The sequence below is a fragment of the Mustela lutreola genome, chromosome 2 (genome assembly GCF_030435805.1).
Source record: "Mustela lutreola isolate mMusLut2 chromosome 2, mMusLut2.pri, whole genome shotgun sequence".
Taxonomy (NCBI): Eukaryota; Metazoa; Chordata; class Mammalia; order Carnivora; family Mustelidae; genus Mustela; species Mustela lutreola.
The window spans coordinates 164,688,299-164,706,983 of record NC_081291.1 but is presented as its reverse complement, the minus strand read 5'-3'; the positions used below and the strand labels follow the sequence as shown (position 1 = coordinate 164,706,983).

At 42.0% G+C, this 18,685-nt stretch overlaps 1 protein-coding gene across 3 annotated transcripts in view; it reads right to left on the bottom strand.

Annotated features, from left to right (window-relative positions):
• Positions 1-2,710: 2,710 nt before the first annotated feature.
• USF3 (upstream transcription factor family member 3) overlaps positions 2,711-18,685 on the bottom strand; it is a 51,290-nt gene continuing 35,315 nt past the window's right edge. For all 3 annotated transcript variants that reach the window (XM_059164092.1, XM_059164091.1, XM_059164093.1), the window contains 2 exons: positions 17,341-17,437; positions 2,711-14,883 (listed from right to left, as the gene is read on the bottom strand). In XM_059164092.1, the coding sequence (XP_059020075.1) occupies positions 8,411-14,883; positions 17,341-17,437 (6,570 nt within the window). In that variant the 3' untranslated portion in view covers positions 2,711-8,410. The remainder of the gene's footprint in view (positions 14,884-17,340; positions 17,438-18,685) is intronic.

Sequence of the window (18,685 nt, the reverse complement as noted above, 5' to 3'; positions counted from 1 at the left end):
TGTGTCAACCATACACAAATAAAAAGAAATTTTTTTTAAGGAATGCAATGACTATTAGCACAGTAGTGGTGCCACTGCCTTGATTTGTGCTAAAGTCCCAACAGTTTCACACACCATCACTTCTGCAACATCAGTGCGAATACCAAAGCAATTATGGTATGTCACACCTTAGCACTATCATAAAAATGACTATGAGGGGTGCCTGGATGGCTCAGTCATTCAGCGTCTGCTTTCAGTACAGGTCATGATCCCAGGGTCCTGGGATCGAGCCCTGAGGTGGGCTTCCTGCTCGACAGGAAGCTTGCTTCTACCTCTCTCACTCCCCCTACTTCTGTTCCTTCTCTTGCCGTCTCTCTCTCTCGTCAAATAGATGGAAACTTAAAACAAAAAAAGAAGAAAAGAAAATCTTTAAAAACAATAATAATAACATTGATCTCACAGATCCCCTAAGCTCAGAGAGCCCCAGGGTCCTGGGGCCTATGTTTTAAGAATCACTACCCCAGAAGTTGTAGTGTTCTACCTTTGACATTTAGGTCTGTGACCCAACTTGAATCAATTTTTGCATATAGTGTGAAATAGAGATGTCCAGGATTTTTTCCCCCTCCATACGGATATCCAATTGCTACAGCCCTATTTACTGAAAATACCACCTTTTACTCACTGAAATCCAACTGGCACCTTTGTCATCAATCAAGTGACTATACCATGTAATCTATTTCTGAGATTTCTTTTCCTTCCCATTGGTCTACTATTTTTTCCTTGTGCCAATATCATAGTGTTTTAAGTGTTGGAGCTTAGTAAGTTTATTGAGATATAATTGACCTATTACATGAGTTTCAGTTGTACAACAAACTGATTTGATATTTGTATCTTTTATTCTGCCAGCAACGTTGTATAGCTTTGGGTCAGTAACTTTATTCGTTGGGAACACACTGATCAGCAACATCAAAAAAATGTTGACTATATTGGTAAATAATGATCATCTTTGTCTTGTTCCTAACTTCAGGGGGAAGTCACTAAGTATAATATAAGCTGTAGTTCTGTGTTTGGTGTTTTGTTCGGGTTGTAGATACAATTCGTCACTTAGAATGTTCCCTTCTCTTCCTATTTTGTTTAGCGTTTTTACCATGAGTGGATGCTGAATTTTATCAACAGTTTGAGTGTACATGGGTTTTTTTTCCTCCTTTATTCTGAGACAACGAGTGCATAAATTGATTTTAAAATGTTAACCCTACGGGGCACCTGGGTGGCTCAGTGGGTTAAAGCCTCTGCCTTCCCCTCAGGTCATGATCCCAGGATCCTGGGATCGAGCCCCGCATTGGCCTCTTAGCTTGGCAGGGAGACTGCTTCCTCCTCTCTCTCTGCCTGCCTTTCTGCCTACTTGTGATCTCTGTCAAATAAAATAAGTAAAGTCTTTAAAAATATATAATAAATAAATTAATTAATTAATTAAATGTTAACCCTACATTCCTGAAATAAACCCTGTTAGGTCATAATTCATAATTCTTTCCTTGTACCGCTAGATGCAATTTGCTGACATCTTTTTTAGAATTTTCACATCTATGTTCATAAGAATACTGACCTATGCTTTTCTTTTATCCTAATGTTGTGACAGGTTTGGTATCAAGGTTATTTACGTTAACTTCCTAAAACAAGTTTGTAAGTGATCCCTCTAACTCTATTTCATGAGTTTGGGTAGATCAGTGTTACTTCTTCCTTTAACACTTAGAAGAATTTTTCACTAAAATTACTTGAGCTTTTGAGTTATCTTTGTGGAAAGATATTTATTTATCTTTTTGGAAAGACCTTTAAGAGAACAACAGCTTGATTGAGATATGAGAACAAATGATCTCTAACCTTCTCATTTTACCCATTTTAATATTAGAATGTAGTTTATTCGTTCGTAAAACCAAAACTTCATGTATGAGATAAACACCTGAGTATCTACTATTCAGTTCAATGGAACATACCAGTGCTTGAAGTACCCCTCCATGATACAATCTCCCTCCCTCCTTTCGTAAGAAACACCCATTATCCCGAACTTTGGGTTTATCATTTCCTTAATTTGTGATTTTTCTCGTATCTGTAGGCATCCCTGAGCAATAAATTGTTTGATTTATAGGCATTTAATCTTATGTCACTTTATGCTGTTCAAACTCCCCTGCAACTAGTTTTTCCCTTCAAACTTCAGGCTTGTAAGCAGGCAGGTCTGCTTGTCCCTCTCCTGCTCCTTCTCCTTTCTTCCTCCTCTTGCTCCCATGAGCTCTCTCTCTAATAAATAAAATCTTCAAAAAAACATGTAACCAAGCTGATGTGGGTAGCTGTAATGAAAGACCCATTTTTTGTTCCAAAGTTCTGTGCCTCAGTTTCCTCCACTATAAATACACGAGGAGGAGCTTAGCTTCATCATCTGTCAGTACTCTTCCAGATCTGAAAGTCCTGTTTTACTTTTAACAGTAGGTACAGACGTGTATAGTTTGCCCTAACAGTATGGTGCTGGTCATAATTAATAATAATTTACAAATAAATTATTATTTGAGGTTGACTCTTTGATCAGGAATACGGTTCCCATGAGAAATGTGTCATGGTATCATTTTCAGACATTTCAGCAAAATTGGAAGATTACTTTAGTAGAAAACTTTGGTATGCAAGACAAGTCATTTTAATACCAGGTTTGACGCAGCACATGCAATGGTCAGAAGAGACAGAATTCACAATGCAAAAATGCAAAGTTTATTTTCTTAAATAAAATACTATATTCATATCTATACAAATAATTATTACAACCATTAAAATGTTACATTTACCAATAAAAATTTCAAAACTTTAAACAAGAGCATGGTTCAGAATATTCACACCCTAATACAATGCATTTGTAAAAAGATGTCAAAATAAACAGGACCTATTCTTATTTACAACTGTAGGACAATCCTGATCGTATTATACATATCTTCTCTGGATTCCATTACAAAACAAATTAGTTCCCATTAGAATTATAAACCAGGTGATTTACAGTAATAGGACACAGTACACAGCAGACATTGCTGGCATGGGAATAGATACAAATATTACACTATTGAAAAACTACAGTTAGGTTTTTTTTTCTGGTGACTGCCCTACAGTAAGCCTCTCACCCAGTGTATCTTTAAATAATTTGTGAAGGTAATTATGTTCTCAGATTTTTCCATCTATTTTACCAAAATGTGTGTGCATGTGTGTGTGTGCATGTGTGTGTGTGTGGGTGTGTGTATATGGCCTGCTGAACATGGAAGTGAATCTTTTCTTCACAGTAACACAACTGCAGCATTTTAAGCAACACTGTCTGGTCCCTTTCTTCTTGGAAGATCAACAGTTCAACTCCCTTAAAGGTTACCAATATAGTCAAGTCCAGTGGCCTCGATGACCCCACAAATGAGAATGGTTTTAAGACTTAAGGGATGGGGATAAAGAGATCCAGAGAAGTGAGGAAGAAGTGAGATGGAGGAAACTCTTAAGTTTCTGTAACAGAGTATGGTGTAGAGCTGTACACACAACTGAGCCAAAAAAAAAAAAAAAAAAAAGCCCAAAAGCAAAAACCCCACAACTTATGATCATCATTTTTAAAAGTGTTAAATTACAAGATATTCTATGTCTCATGAGATCTCCGGTGACAGATGATGCAGACTATCATCCAAAATAACACCAATTTGAATATTTTATCCAATACTTTCAACCCAAGTTGGCTCGTGTTTATGAAGCATCTGAAAGCATGCCTGCACCCAAGCCATACAGTTGATAGGGTTTGTGCCGATATGGAAATAATGGTGTTGAATGACCACCACCTACAAGCTCAGACTTTAAAAAGAGTTTTGCTTCTAAATAGTGTATTTTTTACAAGATCGGCATCAAAGATGGCTCAGAGAATGATAAGGCAACAGTGAGAAACAGCTGTTCTTGTCTTCTGGGTGTTTGATTACACAGCACGTACCATTCTGGATGGTCCTTTGCTATGTAGCAGAGGAGTGGGTGAGTAGTATGTTCCAATGGCTGGTCTTTGGACCAGAGGCACAGTTTCAAGTAAAGTGCAGTACCAGGATAGAGGCATGTGGGCAGAACTAGAAGCTCCATGTCCAAGAAGGTCCTCATGCTGGACTGCCTCCCTCTAAACTCGGTGCTCCCCCACAGACTCTGGTAAAAACACTGTCTGGCTCATATAGGAAGGGTAGAATGCAGAGAGAATACGGTTAAGCCAAAAAAAAAAAAAAAGAGAGAGAGAGAGAGAGAGACCTTTTTCTGTTGGGAGCATTTAGCCCAAAATGTACTTCAAGAAGAAATGAATTTCTGGCCTTTAATTTGCATATAGGTATCATAAAATCATCACTCACAGATTAACTTCATACTAGTTTATTTGGCTATTATTATTGCCCTCTGGATGTATACAACCATAAGCAACGATCTCTGGACAAAGGGAGAATTTATACAGACAACAGTACTATGACTTCCAGATTCCTAAAGATATCAATCCAATGCCATCTGATCTTAGTTTCAGAAAGTGCAAAGGTGGTACTTTGCGCTTTCTGAAACTCCTCCATGGGAAGAAAGGAAATTCATCAAAACAAGGAACAGAACTGTATGGTTTATTCAAAATTTTAAATTAATTCTAATTTTGTTTCAAGAAATTCTTGTTGCCTCTTGATAGAACAGGAGATACAGTGGTTCCTGAAGCCAGGAATTGGGAATCAGGTATAGGAGCACGACTCATTATATCAAACAATGATCCAAGAGATGGATGGGCACAATAAACCTTTCAAGGCAGAGGAGTAATCATCCTAAGGAAATAAACAGGCTCCCTGCCATCTGTCTGACACGGAGCAGATGGAAGACAAAAGGAGTATAGGTACCTACAGATCAGAGGAAGGGTAAAGCCACTAAGAGGCTGGTTAGTAAGTCTTTACTTTTTCTCAAATTTTAAAAACTTTACTCCCATTAAAATGTGTTCGCACATTTTTTTTTTTTTTTGGAATATAAATTTTAGCCTTTCCATGACATGGATAATGTTAGAAGGCAAGAGCAAGGCAAATAAATTTTCTTTAAAGCATTTAAATAATTTTATATTTTAAGAAGGCTGATTAGGAAAACAAACCCCAAAAAAGGCTGATTTTTAAAAATTGATCTTTATTGCAGTTCACCCTGATATGTAACTGGAAATTGCTGCAAAGGAATATTCCCTCCTCATTCTTCTCCTTCCACAGTTCTATTATGTTAAATTTTAAAAAGCATGATCTCTATGGAATATCACTCCTTACTTAGAAAAAAGGTACCATCCCTGGTCCCTCCGAAAGGACTTCCAATATAAACAAAAATAAACTTCCTTAAATGGTATAAAATATCCCCCAAACAACCAGTATGTACCAAAAAAAAAAAAAAAAAAAAAGACATCAAACTTGCTTTTATCCATAATTGACACATCAGAAATTTATACATGAGAAATCTGAAATTTTTCACCTCATTAGAAGTTACTATGTTAAATCTTTAGAGAAATCACTTTCTCTAATTGATTTATATGATCAACAACACTAAAAAAGATAGAAATAATTTAATTAATGATTCTCACTTTGATTTATACGTTTGTGTATTTAAGAAATCAAAAATTATGGAAATTGTTTTTACATTCTATAGACCCAGTTCTATATTAGCAAGCCAAGCCAAAAATAACGATAAATTTACTATAACCAAAATTGACTGTTTTCCTGTCACGCTTTTGCCAAAAATTATATCCAGAGACTGCTAGATATTAAATAAAGAATTTCCTCCCCAAAATCATGTAGCTCTGACTACCAAATACTTAATATACAGCTGGTAAATCTCATACACTCATGATTTTCAATCAAATAAGATTACTATGCTCTGAACACTTTCAGAATTGATATACGATGATCTCTTACATACACATGCACATCTGTAAGATAACTAGAGCTACACGGAAGCAGAAGCCAAACCATTTGCAGATGGTCACATCTTTCTTCGGACGGTCAAATAAGCTTTCCTGAAGGGCAGAGGCTGATTTGGGATCAAAGTATTATGTGCTTGGAATGAAAGCTCTGAAAAATGGAAATGCTATCTCTGAACTGGGCTGAGCGGAAAAAGAAAATCAATCCAACAGAGGGCAGCTGACAGTACCAGCCTTTCAGGCCTTTCTACTGCGAAGTTCAAATTGATCTTCTCCTTAGCCTGTTACTGTTGTTCTAATTACATCGAACAGTGACCAGTTCTTCAGAACTCAACAGCCGCCATGCTGTGCGTGTGTGCACGTGTATGTGTCTGTGAAAGGCAGAGAGAGTGACAGGGGGAGGGAGGGAGGAGGAAGAGCCCGACAGAGCGAACACTACCCTTCTTGAAATTGGCAGGTTGGACCTTTCAAGTACAGAGAAAAACCCAAATGTCATAACTTAAAACTCAGTTAAGGTAATTAGTTTAAAAACAAGCCACGAATCTCACTTTTTTCCCAATGACAAGTTCTAACTACTGTGTTTATCTGCTGTCTTATTTAAGTAACTCCTATTCTTCACCATGACCATTTTGAAAGTGAAAAGTGAAAATACAGCTTTTCTTGTTTACAACTCTTTTTTTTTTCTTTTTTTGCCCCCAGGAGGCTGCTTCAGTGGGCAGCAGGAAGAGAGAGGAAGGTTTGGTAAATATAGTTCAAGAGGCACACATGACCCTTTTACTGAGTCTTCACTAGAGGTATTCGCCAGAGTTAACTGCTCTGACCCAGCCTGAGGAGGCATTTTTAAGGAGGAAAAAAATAAAATAAAATGCTGGTCCTTGGGTTGCCTTTATTAACAGAGCAGACGGAACCATTTATACGTCTCTCTCCCACTCCATCCCCTATTTGGCAGAATATAACAACAACAACAACAAATAATAGGTCTGAGAATATGAGTATTTATGGTTGTTTTCATAGGCTTTAAGTTTTCTAAATTCAATATATTAGTGTGCGCGCGCGTGTGTGTGTGTGTGCACACGCACATGTGTGTACAAAATTAACTTCTAAGGGGCTTTTAAAAACCCTGACATCAAGTTTTCCAATACTTCAGCAAGTCTTAGGTCACAATTTCCATTTCCAGATGGCAGGACAATTTTTGAAGGACCAGCTTATACTTTAAAATCTATGTCTGTGCACACACACGCACACACACACATGCACATACATACACACACCTGGACATATACAAAGACAATTTTCTGAAGCACCATTTCACATCTGCCATCAGGAAAAATAATGAACAAATTCATCTTTTCATTATAAGTCTACTATGAAGGGTAATAATGTAACATACAACGCCATATTTTAAATATAAATATCAGTAAGTGAAAATACTGACAGAGCTTAAGACTCTGCTCAGAAATATTTAAAAAGTAAGGCTCAAATAATCGTGTAGATTCCAAACACTATTTACTGAGCAGTCCCCAATGATTAAACAAATATAAAAGAAATTACTTCAGGATCAAATGAACAGAATGAATAGAGAATACTGAAACAAAATTTAACTGATGAAACAACAATCTTTTACTGAACACAAACAAAACTCCGCAATACAACTGCTTTTACCGTTATGACCTGATGCAAAATGCAAGCGCAAAATGGAGAATGTCTATGTACTTTGCTTTTTAGATTGCTATTTTTAAGGCTAAGTAAGGAAGACCTTTGTGTTCTAGGATCTTGGCACATTAAAAGATAAAATGGCTCTCTAATGTGAAGAAAAGACATTAAATTCAGATAACTGATGAATTGTTATAATTAAGAAGGAAGCCTCTACCTAAACCAGACCTTGGGAGTAAAGGCTGATTAAATAACTCATTTACCTGCTAACTGCTTGACTTTAACCATGGACATTCATTCCATAGTAATTCAACATCTGCCATGGGTAAGAAACTGTTCTAGATGCGGATATCAGCCAAGCATTTGGTGATGTACCACTGCATTGCATCGAAGCGTCTGGATTTTTGGAAAGCAATTCAACTATCTCAAGTACCTATTTTACAATTGATCAACAATCAAGTTTAAAATCTGGGTTCTTTCCTACTACTCAGCACATGCCAAGAGGATCTCCTCCAACTTCCAGCTGATTAGCATTTAGGGAATATAAGATTCCAAATCAAACTTGAAAATCTAACTCCGTTCAGAAAATTTAAAAAGCACACCGTGCAGTTAAAAATGAAAAGATAATTTGTTTTTGACAACCCATGATTCGCATCATTTCTGACGTGACTTCCCTACATTCAGAAGGTAACGGGAAATTGATCATACAAACACAGATACACACACACACACACACACGATCTCCCTCTCCATGTGTATTAAGTGTGCACACGCACACAAACACATCTGTAGTCTCAGCCGATACACGTACATTTAGTCTATCAATATTCAGACAGCTGAACTGCAGTCATGACCTAAAATATGGCTTATGTTGTGGGCAGGTCTGTTTGAGGACTGCTTGGAAGAGTCGGAGGCAGAGGAGTTCGCTATGGTTAGCAAAGGTGACATTGCCGAGCCATCTGGAAGAGCTGTAGCTATTTCTGGAAACAAAGATGTCATGTTAAAGTTGGACAAGTGAGAGTTGGTCATGTGCATTGGCGGCATATCAGGGAGCAGAGGAAAACTTGGTTGAGCAAAACCAACAGGTCTGGGAGGAGACAGAATTGATCCAAATCGGTTATTTAGGCTTCCACTGTTGACTTTCTCAGTGCTAGGATTTGAAAACATCTGATTGGAAAAATACGGGATGGAAATATCATTGGACAGTGTAGGATGAGCAGGAGAGTATGGGGGATAGAAGGAGGGTAGAGTATTCTGGGGGTCTACAGGGATGAGAGCTGGCGTTCGAGTGGCACTAGGCTGAGTTACCTGTGGAATGAAAGAAGTATTAGCATTTATTGGTGGATTCATGCCACCCTCAGGAATAAAAGGAAAACCGAAATTTTGTGATAGTGTATGCTGGTCAGGTGCCGAATTATCGTTAGGTATTTGTGGGCTATCGGGCATGAAACGAACAATACTTCCTCTCTTCTCTGTAGTGGGCTGCTGGCGTCCAAGAATCATACTGCCACTAGTAGAGAGAGGAAGATGGGGAAGACTCGGATCAAAGACATTACTGTGTCTTTGGTTTCCAGAACGATTCCTTTCAGGCTGACGGATTTTGGAACCACTGCTGTCTTGCAAGGGATGCCTTGATCGCTGGGGAACTGAAGAGTTAGTTGGACGTACAGGAGGCCCTTGCTCAGCATTTCCATGAGACACAGACGGATGGGGCAGAGCTGGCCTTGCAACCCCATGCATGTTGGTTGTGACTGGAGGGTTCATGTGGCCCTTGGTCCCATGACTGTCAGTTATCCTCATGGGATTGGACTTCTGCACAGAAACATTGGGACTTGTGTTTCGACCTTGAATATCTCCTGAAGAAGAAGAACTGGAGAAAGGAATATTCAAGGTGCTGTTCCTGGTGTTAATTGCACCTAGGGACATGTCACAGCTTTCCCTGTTCTGACTCTCACTCTCTCTTCTAATATGTACACTTTCATGAGCTGGGGGACAATTATATTCAATGGCAGAGGATGGACCACACTGTGTGTTCCTCTGATGTTCCGAGAGTGGTCTCTGCGTTCCAAGGACCTGATCACCAAGGTGAGGGGCAAGTAAGCTCTGCATGAAACTCTGGTGGCATGTGTTTTCACTGTCCCTTGGTGGGATAGCATTTCCTGCTGGGATACTCTGAACTGGTGGATAAGGTAATCTCTTTTGGCGGTCGACTGGTGGTGGACCAGGGTTTTGACTGATTCGAAAAGCCTGGGACTGCATAGTCCTCAGGGATGATACAGGGTTACCTATTTCATTATTTCTTGAGGACTGTACTTCAAAATTACTCGGGGGCTGTTGACTGGCTCCACTTGGTTTAAACGTCTGACAGTCAGAAAGGCGGATCTCCGGGGCAACAGGATGGTCCACGCGACCCTGCATATTGTGAAGGGCCAAGCTCTTATTCCTGGGAACATCAAGATAGCTTCTCATTTCAAGCTGATCTGAAACTCTGGAACCCTGAATTGATATGCCCATTCTCTGCTCGGAATTAGAAGACGTCTTTCCAATGAGTGCCTCAGCAGAATAACTTGAAACCCTATTTCTCTCTGGCCTGTGTGGAGCACAGGTCATGTCTGAAGGTCTCGTCACAATACTTGGCTGGGACACCATTTGCTGCTCCATGCCTCTTGATGTCAGAAGCCTCTGCATTGGGTTATGCCCGGATACGTGTTCCGAAGAAACCCCTGAACCTTGCTGCCTGCTCCCAACATCCGGCTGCTGGTGCAGAAGATCTTGACTGAGATGGCTCTGGGCATGGCTATGGTGGTTCCGGCTGGCCGAAGGGTTTTCACAACTCTTCTCTGGCTGCGAACTTCCGAAGTGCTGCTGCATCTGTTGCTGCATCTGCTGATGGTGGGGGTGTGGCTGACCGCTCTTGGGCCGGGGCTGATCAGTTCCAGGGTGCTTTGGTTGCAAGGCAAGCTGAGAGGCCTGAGTGCCCTGAACAAGATTCCGCTTTTTCTGCATCTGAACTTCCTGCTGTAGAGTCCTCTGTTGGTGGACGTTATGGGGCTGAGAGTGGACAGAGCTCTCTGCATGAGGTATGTGATGCTGCAGCTGATACAGGTGATGCCTCTCTCGCACCGCTTGCTGCTGCTGCTGCTGCTGCTGTTGCTGCTGCTGCTGCTGCTTTAAGTAGAGGTGGTTACTGTGCAGGTGGGACACCCCCTGGGCCGGAACATGCTGCTGCAGGGCCTGGAGATGTTGACTTGCCTGGGTCTGCTGCTGCTCGGCCACCGAGTTCTGAGAGCTGCACTGCACTTCCGTTTGTCTCAATGCGGGAGCCACAAAATTGTTACTAGGTGGAAACAGTCGGGTGAGGCCGTCCCCGTGTGCTGGGTTGCTGATGGGCACCACGGAGTTCGCAGAGTTGGGAGGGAGCTGACTGACCATCATCTGAGCCTGATCAGAAATGCTGTCTGGAGTTCGGCTCATCAGGGACATTGCCTCAAGCCTCAGCGGGGCTGGCTGGCAATGCTTCTGACGTTTAGCCGAAGACAATAAAAGGTCATCTTGGACAGCACGCTTAGCAGAGTCTTTGCGGCTTTCCTGGCTTGTCTTTAAGAGGGGCTCTTGGATCTGTGGATTTGGTATGGTGCCAGTTATGGTGCTGAGCTGTTCCTGGGGATATTCGGTCATCAGAGCTGGTCCAGGAGGCTGACTGGTGTAGGAGCTAGATGCCACCGTCAGAGTAACCGTTGCAGGAACAGTTGTTTGCTCTGAAGTTTGGGACAAACCAGCACAGCTGACCAGAGGATGGCTGCTGCTGCTCTGGTGGATAAGATTATTCACACTCAAACTGGTGATGCTTGGTGGCTGAGAGGTTGAAACCTGTAAAGAGGCACTGGATGTTTTCATTCCCACAGAACAACTTGGTTTCCCAAGAGGCTGATCCACTGTGGCTTCAATTGAATCCTGAGAAGTAAATTCATTTGGTGTTGCTTCTGCCTGTCCAGCACCACTCTCTTTAGATACCTGTGTTTTGAAAGGCTGGTCCCCCTCTAGAGGCGATGCTTCGGCAGGCTTCGAAGTGACGTCCCTCACGTCAGCCTGACTGCCAGCTCTTCCCTTCTCAAGGCTGTCCTGGTCAAAAATAGCTCTTGCCGCAAGAGCGACGATGTCAGTTTGCTCTACAAAGGTACAGCTGTCACACGTGTTGGTCGTTGTACTGCTGCTGACATCCTCTCTAGTCGTTTCAGGAAGCATGGACGCTACTGAGAAACTACGGCTGCTGCCAGAGCTGGTTGACATGGGAGAGTCCGCCTGTCTGCTGACCAGCAAGGAGCCACCGATGCCCTCCGGATCAGGGACGCACGAGTGAGGCGGCCCCGGGTCTCTATCGTCACTGCTAATCAGTAAGAGCTCCTGTTTGGGATGTAAATCGACACCTGCATCAACCAGTTTAGAGTTTTCTGAAGAAAAGTCAGGATGGTCCACCTGGACTGAGAGAGAGAGTTTCTGAGGGTCTTTCTCTTTCTCGAGACCACAAAGCAGTGCAGTCAAACCAGGCCCTTTTAAGAGACCCGTCGCTTGCAACGTATCAGGTGAATCTTGCTCTACCCTGCAAGGTTCCGCAGTGACCTCTACCTCGGAAACACAGTCCGTACCGGCAGTGCTGGCGGTAGATGACAGACTAGAAACCTGAGAAACCAAAACGTGGGGATCATTTGTAGATGGAATCAACACATTAGCCGAAGCGCAGGATTTGGCAGCATCCGACAACGCCAAACTAGTTGGTGGCTTATCCTGAGGGGTCTCTCGTTGCAAAATGGGGGCAGAATCTTTGGATTTTGCTGGAGTCATGACAAAATGTTCACTCGGTACAGATTCTTGGGAGGGCGAACTAGTTTCTTCTGCTGACTTAGATTTGGGTAGAGATTCAGGTATCACTGACTCGGAATTCAGAATGTCCACAGAATGTGCACCAGAAACTCTTACACTGTTTGCCTGGGACCCGGCGACAGACGGTAACCCAACAGGGAGGCTTTCCAGCAGTCCGTCATTATTACATGATGGTTCCGCTGTGGCGTCAGTGCTGGCACAGTCAAACTTGCCCGCGTCTCTGACTGGATTCAGGGGGCACGCCGACTTGTTAGCTGCTAAGTGTTTCTTGGCACCTGGCTTCTTATTCAACCTTTTCGACTTCATGTTAGGTAAACAAGCTACAGCGTTCACTGAGGGCGTAGTTACTAGACTGTAAGCACTGGGTAGTGTGGCCGAATTATCAGTTGTCACAGGAGATGCTACAGTTGTTGTTAACGAAACACAGTTAACTGGGGTGGTCTGACTATTTGCAGCGGTCGGAGGATTGGCAGGCTGGCTAATAGACAACTGTACACAGCTTTGCCCAGCCATCTGCGATATGCTTTGATTGAGGCTGGCCAAAGCTCCAAACGTATTCAGGGCAACGTTGGTATTTGGATCTTCGCTGGTGGTGGGTTGGATAATTTGCATAGGGGTTTGATTTGTAGTTCCTGATGAGGACATCACAGGCTGCAAAGCAAAGAGCTGTCCATTTAAAGAAATGGTTTGAGGCTGCTGTTGGTTTGACATGGTAACAGAAAAAGTTTGTGTTGAACTAGATGTTGCTAAAGATGAAGGTCTTGGTAAAATATGGACGAGATGCTTTCCTCCAAAAGTCTGTGGGGTCGAAACATTCTGCACTGAATTATTAGACCCTATTAGAGCACTGGCTCCATTGACAGGGAGTCGAACAGAACCAGGGGGTGGAGCCGAGAGGAGCGGCAAGGGGTTCTGATTAGCTGCCTGTATGATTACTATCTGTTGACCCACGGTTTGGTTGGGAACCTCTGCTCTCATCACCGCTGGGCAAGGGGTCGTGCTGGGAGGCTGGAGAATGATAACGTTTTGATTACCTGGAGCTGTGTTAACAGCCGACCCAACAGGCTGAGCCATCTGAATAACCTGCATTGCTGAATTCAAAGGAAGGATATTTTTTGGAGGCTGAGATTTAACTTGTGGTTGGGCAATCAGCGGCTGCATAGGTAAAGATGGGCAAGAAGGCAATGTTACAACCACTTGCTCAATTGCCTGCCCATCTGCTGGAAAGGAATTACTCAAGTTAACACCTGTAGCGACGGGTCTCCCGTGGTTGGCTGTGGTAGGGCTGGGACCAGACTCATTTACTACTGGAGTCACAGCAGAAGACGGTGTCTGGCTCAAGGGTTGAATAGTGTTTCCCGCCAGTTGCAGAGTAGTCCACGTTGTCTGTGTGTTTCCAGCGGAGGAGATTCGAGTAAGGCTATTCATGTTTTTTAAATCTGAAGCGCTAACACTTGAAGAAGGCAAAGAACAAGAAAGTGTCCAACTACTGTCCAAAGGGCTTGCAGAGAGAGTACTTACGGGAGTGGCGGTCTTCCCTCCTCCGGGGGCAGAGGGGGCCACCACCGCGGTAACAGCTGCAGAGTCTGCGCCCTTGCTAATGCTCACTGGACAGGAATCACCTGCAGACCTGGGGGGCTGGGAGCAGACTGTGGTGGTAACTGAAACGACGAAGGTGGTTTGAAAATCATTTCTGAAATCCTGTATGCTCAGGCAGGACTTGCTTCCATGGTGCACTTTCGCAGCAGTCGCCGAGGAAGTGGTAGAGATGCTTGTGGCACAAGGGACTGTTTTCCTCACTAATTTGGGGCTCTCTTGCCCATTCTTATTTTCAGGAGAATTCCGATCATTCAGACATGTGTGCAAGGGACGATGTTGGTGGGCTTCAGGCCCAATGGGAACAGCGATCAGTGAGCCACTGGTGGCACCAAGCACACTCGATTCACTTTCAGAGGTGGAAAGCTCGACAATGTTTTGAGCAGAAATGGTAGCAGGAAGACAAAGAGGAACAGGCTGGTTGGCAGCCAATGCAGAAACTGTGGTCTGATGCCATGGCTTGTTTTCAGGAGGGTAAACTCCAGAAATAGACACAGGAGTCACCAGATTGCAAGCCCTCTGTACCGGCGCCACATTGGCGGTCTGCTTTTGTAAATTATGACCAACATTAAAGGTTATCCCCTGAACAGCTGTTCCCTGGCTATTTCCACCAGGCTGACTCCCACTGGAATAAACAATGATATTTTTTTGAACCTGATCACTGGGAATAACAACAGAGACCTTTGAGTTTTTAAGATTTCCTTTCCAGTGGATTGTGGGGTCATCATATAGGCATATGTCATTTGCTTTCAGTAATTCGATATATCGGCCATTTTCTTTTTGAATTTCTTCCAGTTGTTTACGTAGCTTTTTAATTTCTTCAGCTACAATATTAAAAATAAAAATGAAACAATTACCTGTTAATGCCAGTATTTACGGTAACGTAAGAAAAAGCTGTGTGCCAACTACTCAGTTCTAATTCTAGTCTTTCTAAATAGCTTAACTGAGAAGCTTCAGTCCTCTTCTAAAGCAAATTCTTTCTCCTTTTTACAGTGGTATATCAAGCCTCCATTCTATCCTTTTTAAAAAAATGTATCGTTGAGGGTCAACGACCCAAAGGTCCAAAATTACTCATAATGTAGAAATCTCAAAATTCCCAATTCAAAAATTCCCAATAGGGCAGCTCCAAAGGCAAAAGGAGGAAAGATATACTGTTATCATGGTAATGTGCCAGGAAAATAGCACTGAGTATCAATATGATAGGCTGCAACAGCAAACATTATTTGTGGTAGTAGTGGGGAGTCCCCTTTATAAATGGCTTTAGACTCCTATTTCACTCGGAAACAACAGAGCCCAAGTGAAACGCGTCAAAGTCAAGTAGTAGAGTACCAACGAGAGCATCAATAATGGAACTTGAATTTTCCTTGGGAGCGCCAAGATACATACACTGCTGTCACACCCCACTCTTTCCAAGGGGGAAGAACTTCCCCCACATCCTAGGACTGGGGCAGCCTTGGCTGCTGGTGTTTCTGCTCTGTGACCCCACACATCCCACCTGTCTTGCCACTCTCCCTCCACCAAGGGCGGCCAATCTTCAAAGCCAATGCCCTCTGAGGGGGCCTGAAATAAAAAGTTCCATTATGATGAGGATAAGCTGCGACTAGCAGATTATTCTTCTCAGACTTTTAAACTAAGAGACACAGAAGAAAGATGCCAGTGTGCCATGGACATCAGAAACAACTGGACAATTATGATGGACCAAATAATAATGATGACGGTTCTCACTACACACTTACTATAAGCACTTTTCATTCATCGTCTCGTTTAATAACAATAATAACAATGACCACAGCAATGGGTAACATTTACTATATGCCAGCTTGACTCTAAGTACTATACCTGCATTATCTCTTTTAATCCTCATAACAACCATGAGATGGGAACGACCTATTGTCATCAATATTTTGAGATGTGAGAAACAGACTCAGGGTAATCACATAAATTTGTCTAAAAATCAACCACATACATGCTAGGATTATCTTCATTTTAAGAAAAGGAAACGGAGACTGGGAGAGGCGAAGTAATAAGCACAGGTACTGAGTGCGTAAGTGAAGAGGAGACTCAGCCCAGGTGGGCCTGACGCCCAGGGCCGCCGCTCAGACCACTGCGCAGCCTGTAATGTGGGCAGTGAGCATGTGGGGAAGCTGCTGGGGGAAGAAAAGAGAAAAGAGCAGAGGCACCAAAAAGAACCAAAGAAAGGGTGGTGACTTAAGCTGCCTCAAGCCAGGGCCAACCTGTTCAGTGTTTCCTGAGCCCCAGGCAACTTGTATTCTTCCAACAGGCTCCCTTTTCCCTGAGTTATCTTTACAGCCTCAGCCTCTAGGCTGTGAAACCAAAGGAGCTCTCCTGGGAAAAGTCCACACAGCATTCTGGCCTAGATAACCCTTCTGTGGGGTGCCTCAGAACAGTTACCAAATGAGTATTATGAAACTACCTACCACCATCATAAAACAAGGCCTGAGTTGTAAAAGACAGCTGACGTGGGGTAGGGGTGGGTAAGTGGACAACTAACTTAAAGTAAGCAATGAGAATTCAGAAGGCTGACCTTCAGGATATACAATGAACACAGCCCAACGCTGCCCCCACCTCAGCAAATTCTACCTTTGTTCCTCTCCTTTTAAGGTGACCTACTGAATTGTCACAGGAAATTCTTTCTCTGCTCTAGTCAGAGCCATAAATAAAGGACAATTCAAACTGCCTACCGCTCTGAGCTTTACCCTTGCTTGGGATATTTTTCTTTTCAGCTGTTATAAAAAACTGAAAATTTTTTAACAATGTGATTATCTAAAAAATAATGACTAATAAAAACCAAATTCCATTAAATGATCAGGTAATCTGAAACACACATTACATGCAATATAAACAATTATGAATGGAATGTTTTGACCTTATGAGTTAATTCACAGCTAAGTCTTGGCCCGAGCGTATCTTTATTTTATTTTTAAGTTACACTGAGCAGGACTCTCCCCTACATCCCCTAGCTGGAAGATCCAAGCGGAATAAAAGAGATCCACCATTATTTGTCTCATGAGTTAAGCAACAAAAAGTACACAGAAGAGTCCAAAATCAAAATTCTGTATGGCTGAAAGATTAGAGTTGTTCAAGGAGCGGGTGGGTAGGTAAACTACAATGAATTTATTTTACAACACTATTCTCTCAGACCCACTGAAGATACAATCTTAACAATGTTTCTGGTCAAAAAAAGCCTTCTGTATCCACTATAAGTTGCCCTATGACACAAAGACCTGAACACTGAACAAAAAGAATCTTCAAATCTTTACCTTGTTCATTGTTTCCTCCATTAAGCAGGAGTTCATCATTTTGCCTTTTCAATTCTGTTATATATTTAAAGGCTTGGTCCAGGATCATATTCTTGCTCTGCCAAAGAGAATTAACCATTTAAAAGTTTCACTGAAGAGTAAGAACTTGCCAGAAGAAACTTAGAGCTTTGGTTTTATCACATATATGTGATATGCATCTTTTCAAAATTAAACAGGCACCATATTCAAATGCTTCTACTGTTCATTTTTCATTTACTAAGTATTTATTGCACATCTACTATGTGTCAGGTTCTGTTCTAAGCACTGGGGATATAATAAACAAAACAGACAAAATTCCTGACCTGCAGGAATATACAAGTTTTATATATATATTTATACACACACACACACACACACACACATATATTTATATCTTTATATATCTGTATATTTATATAAAATCAGGTAGTGCTAAGTGCTATGAAGAAAAAATAAAGCAGGGTAAAGAGGAGGCCAGAGATGGCAGAGGTCACTCTGTCCTATGGATTGAATGTTTATGTCCCCCTGTAACTCATGTTGAAATCCTGATCCCTGATATGATGGTATCTGCAGGTGGGCCTTTGGGAGGTAGTTAGGTCATGAGGGTAGATCCCTCATGAATGAGATCAGTGCCCTTAGAAGAAAAGACATGAGAGAGGTGATCGCACTCTTTGTCATGCGAGGACATAGCCAGGAAAAGAGCGTACACCAGGAACTGATGTATGCTTACACTTCACAGCCTCCAGAACTGTGAGAAGTAAATTTCTGTTGTGTAAACCACCCAGGCTATGTTATTTTTCTTATAAAAGCCCAAACTAAGATACTGTACTATAATCTATTTTGCATGGATAGGCCGGAGAAGGCCTCTCTTGTAAGACAAAGCAAAAACCTGAAGGAAGTATCAGGAAGTATGCCCCATGGATACCTGGAGGAAAAGACTCCAGGTATTAGGATCAACAAGGACAAAGGCCCCAAAGCAGGGCTGTGTTCACACACTGGAGGAATCATGGTGAAGTGAGAGGAACTAGAGTGAAGTATATAGGGGAAGAGAGGTAGGAGGAAGAGGCCAGAGAGGCCATTCAAATGTGAAGATTTTAGACTTCCTTACTCTATGAACAATTATTAAAAATAAAACATAATAAATGACATTCCTTTTGGTTTTAGTTCTCTAGACCTTATTCCAGAGGCAAATGCCATAAAGTTACTTATATATCCTTCCAGAAACATTCTATGCTGATACATGGATTTTTTATCTATCAAAAAAAACAAAACAAAACAAAACCAACAACAACACAGAACAGATAAACAGTATGCTACATTGTTCTTT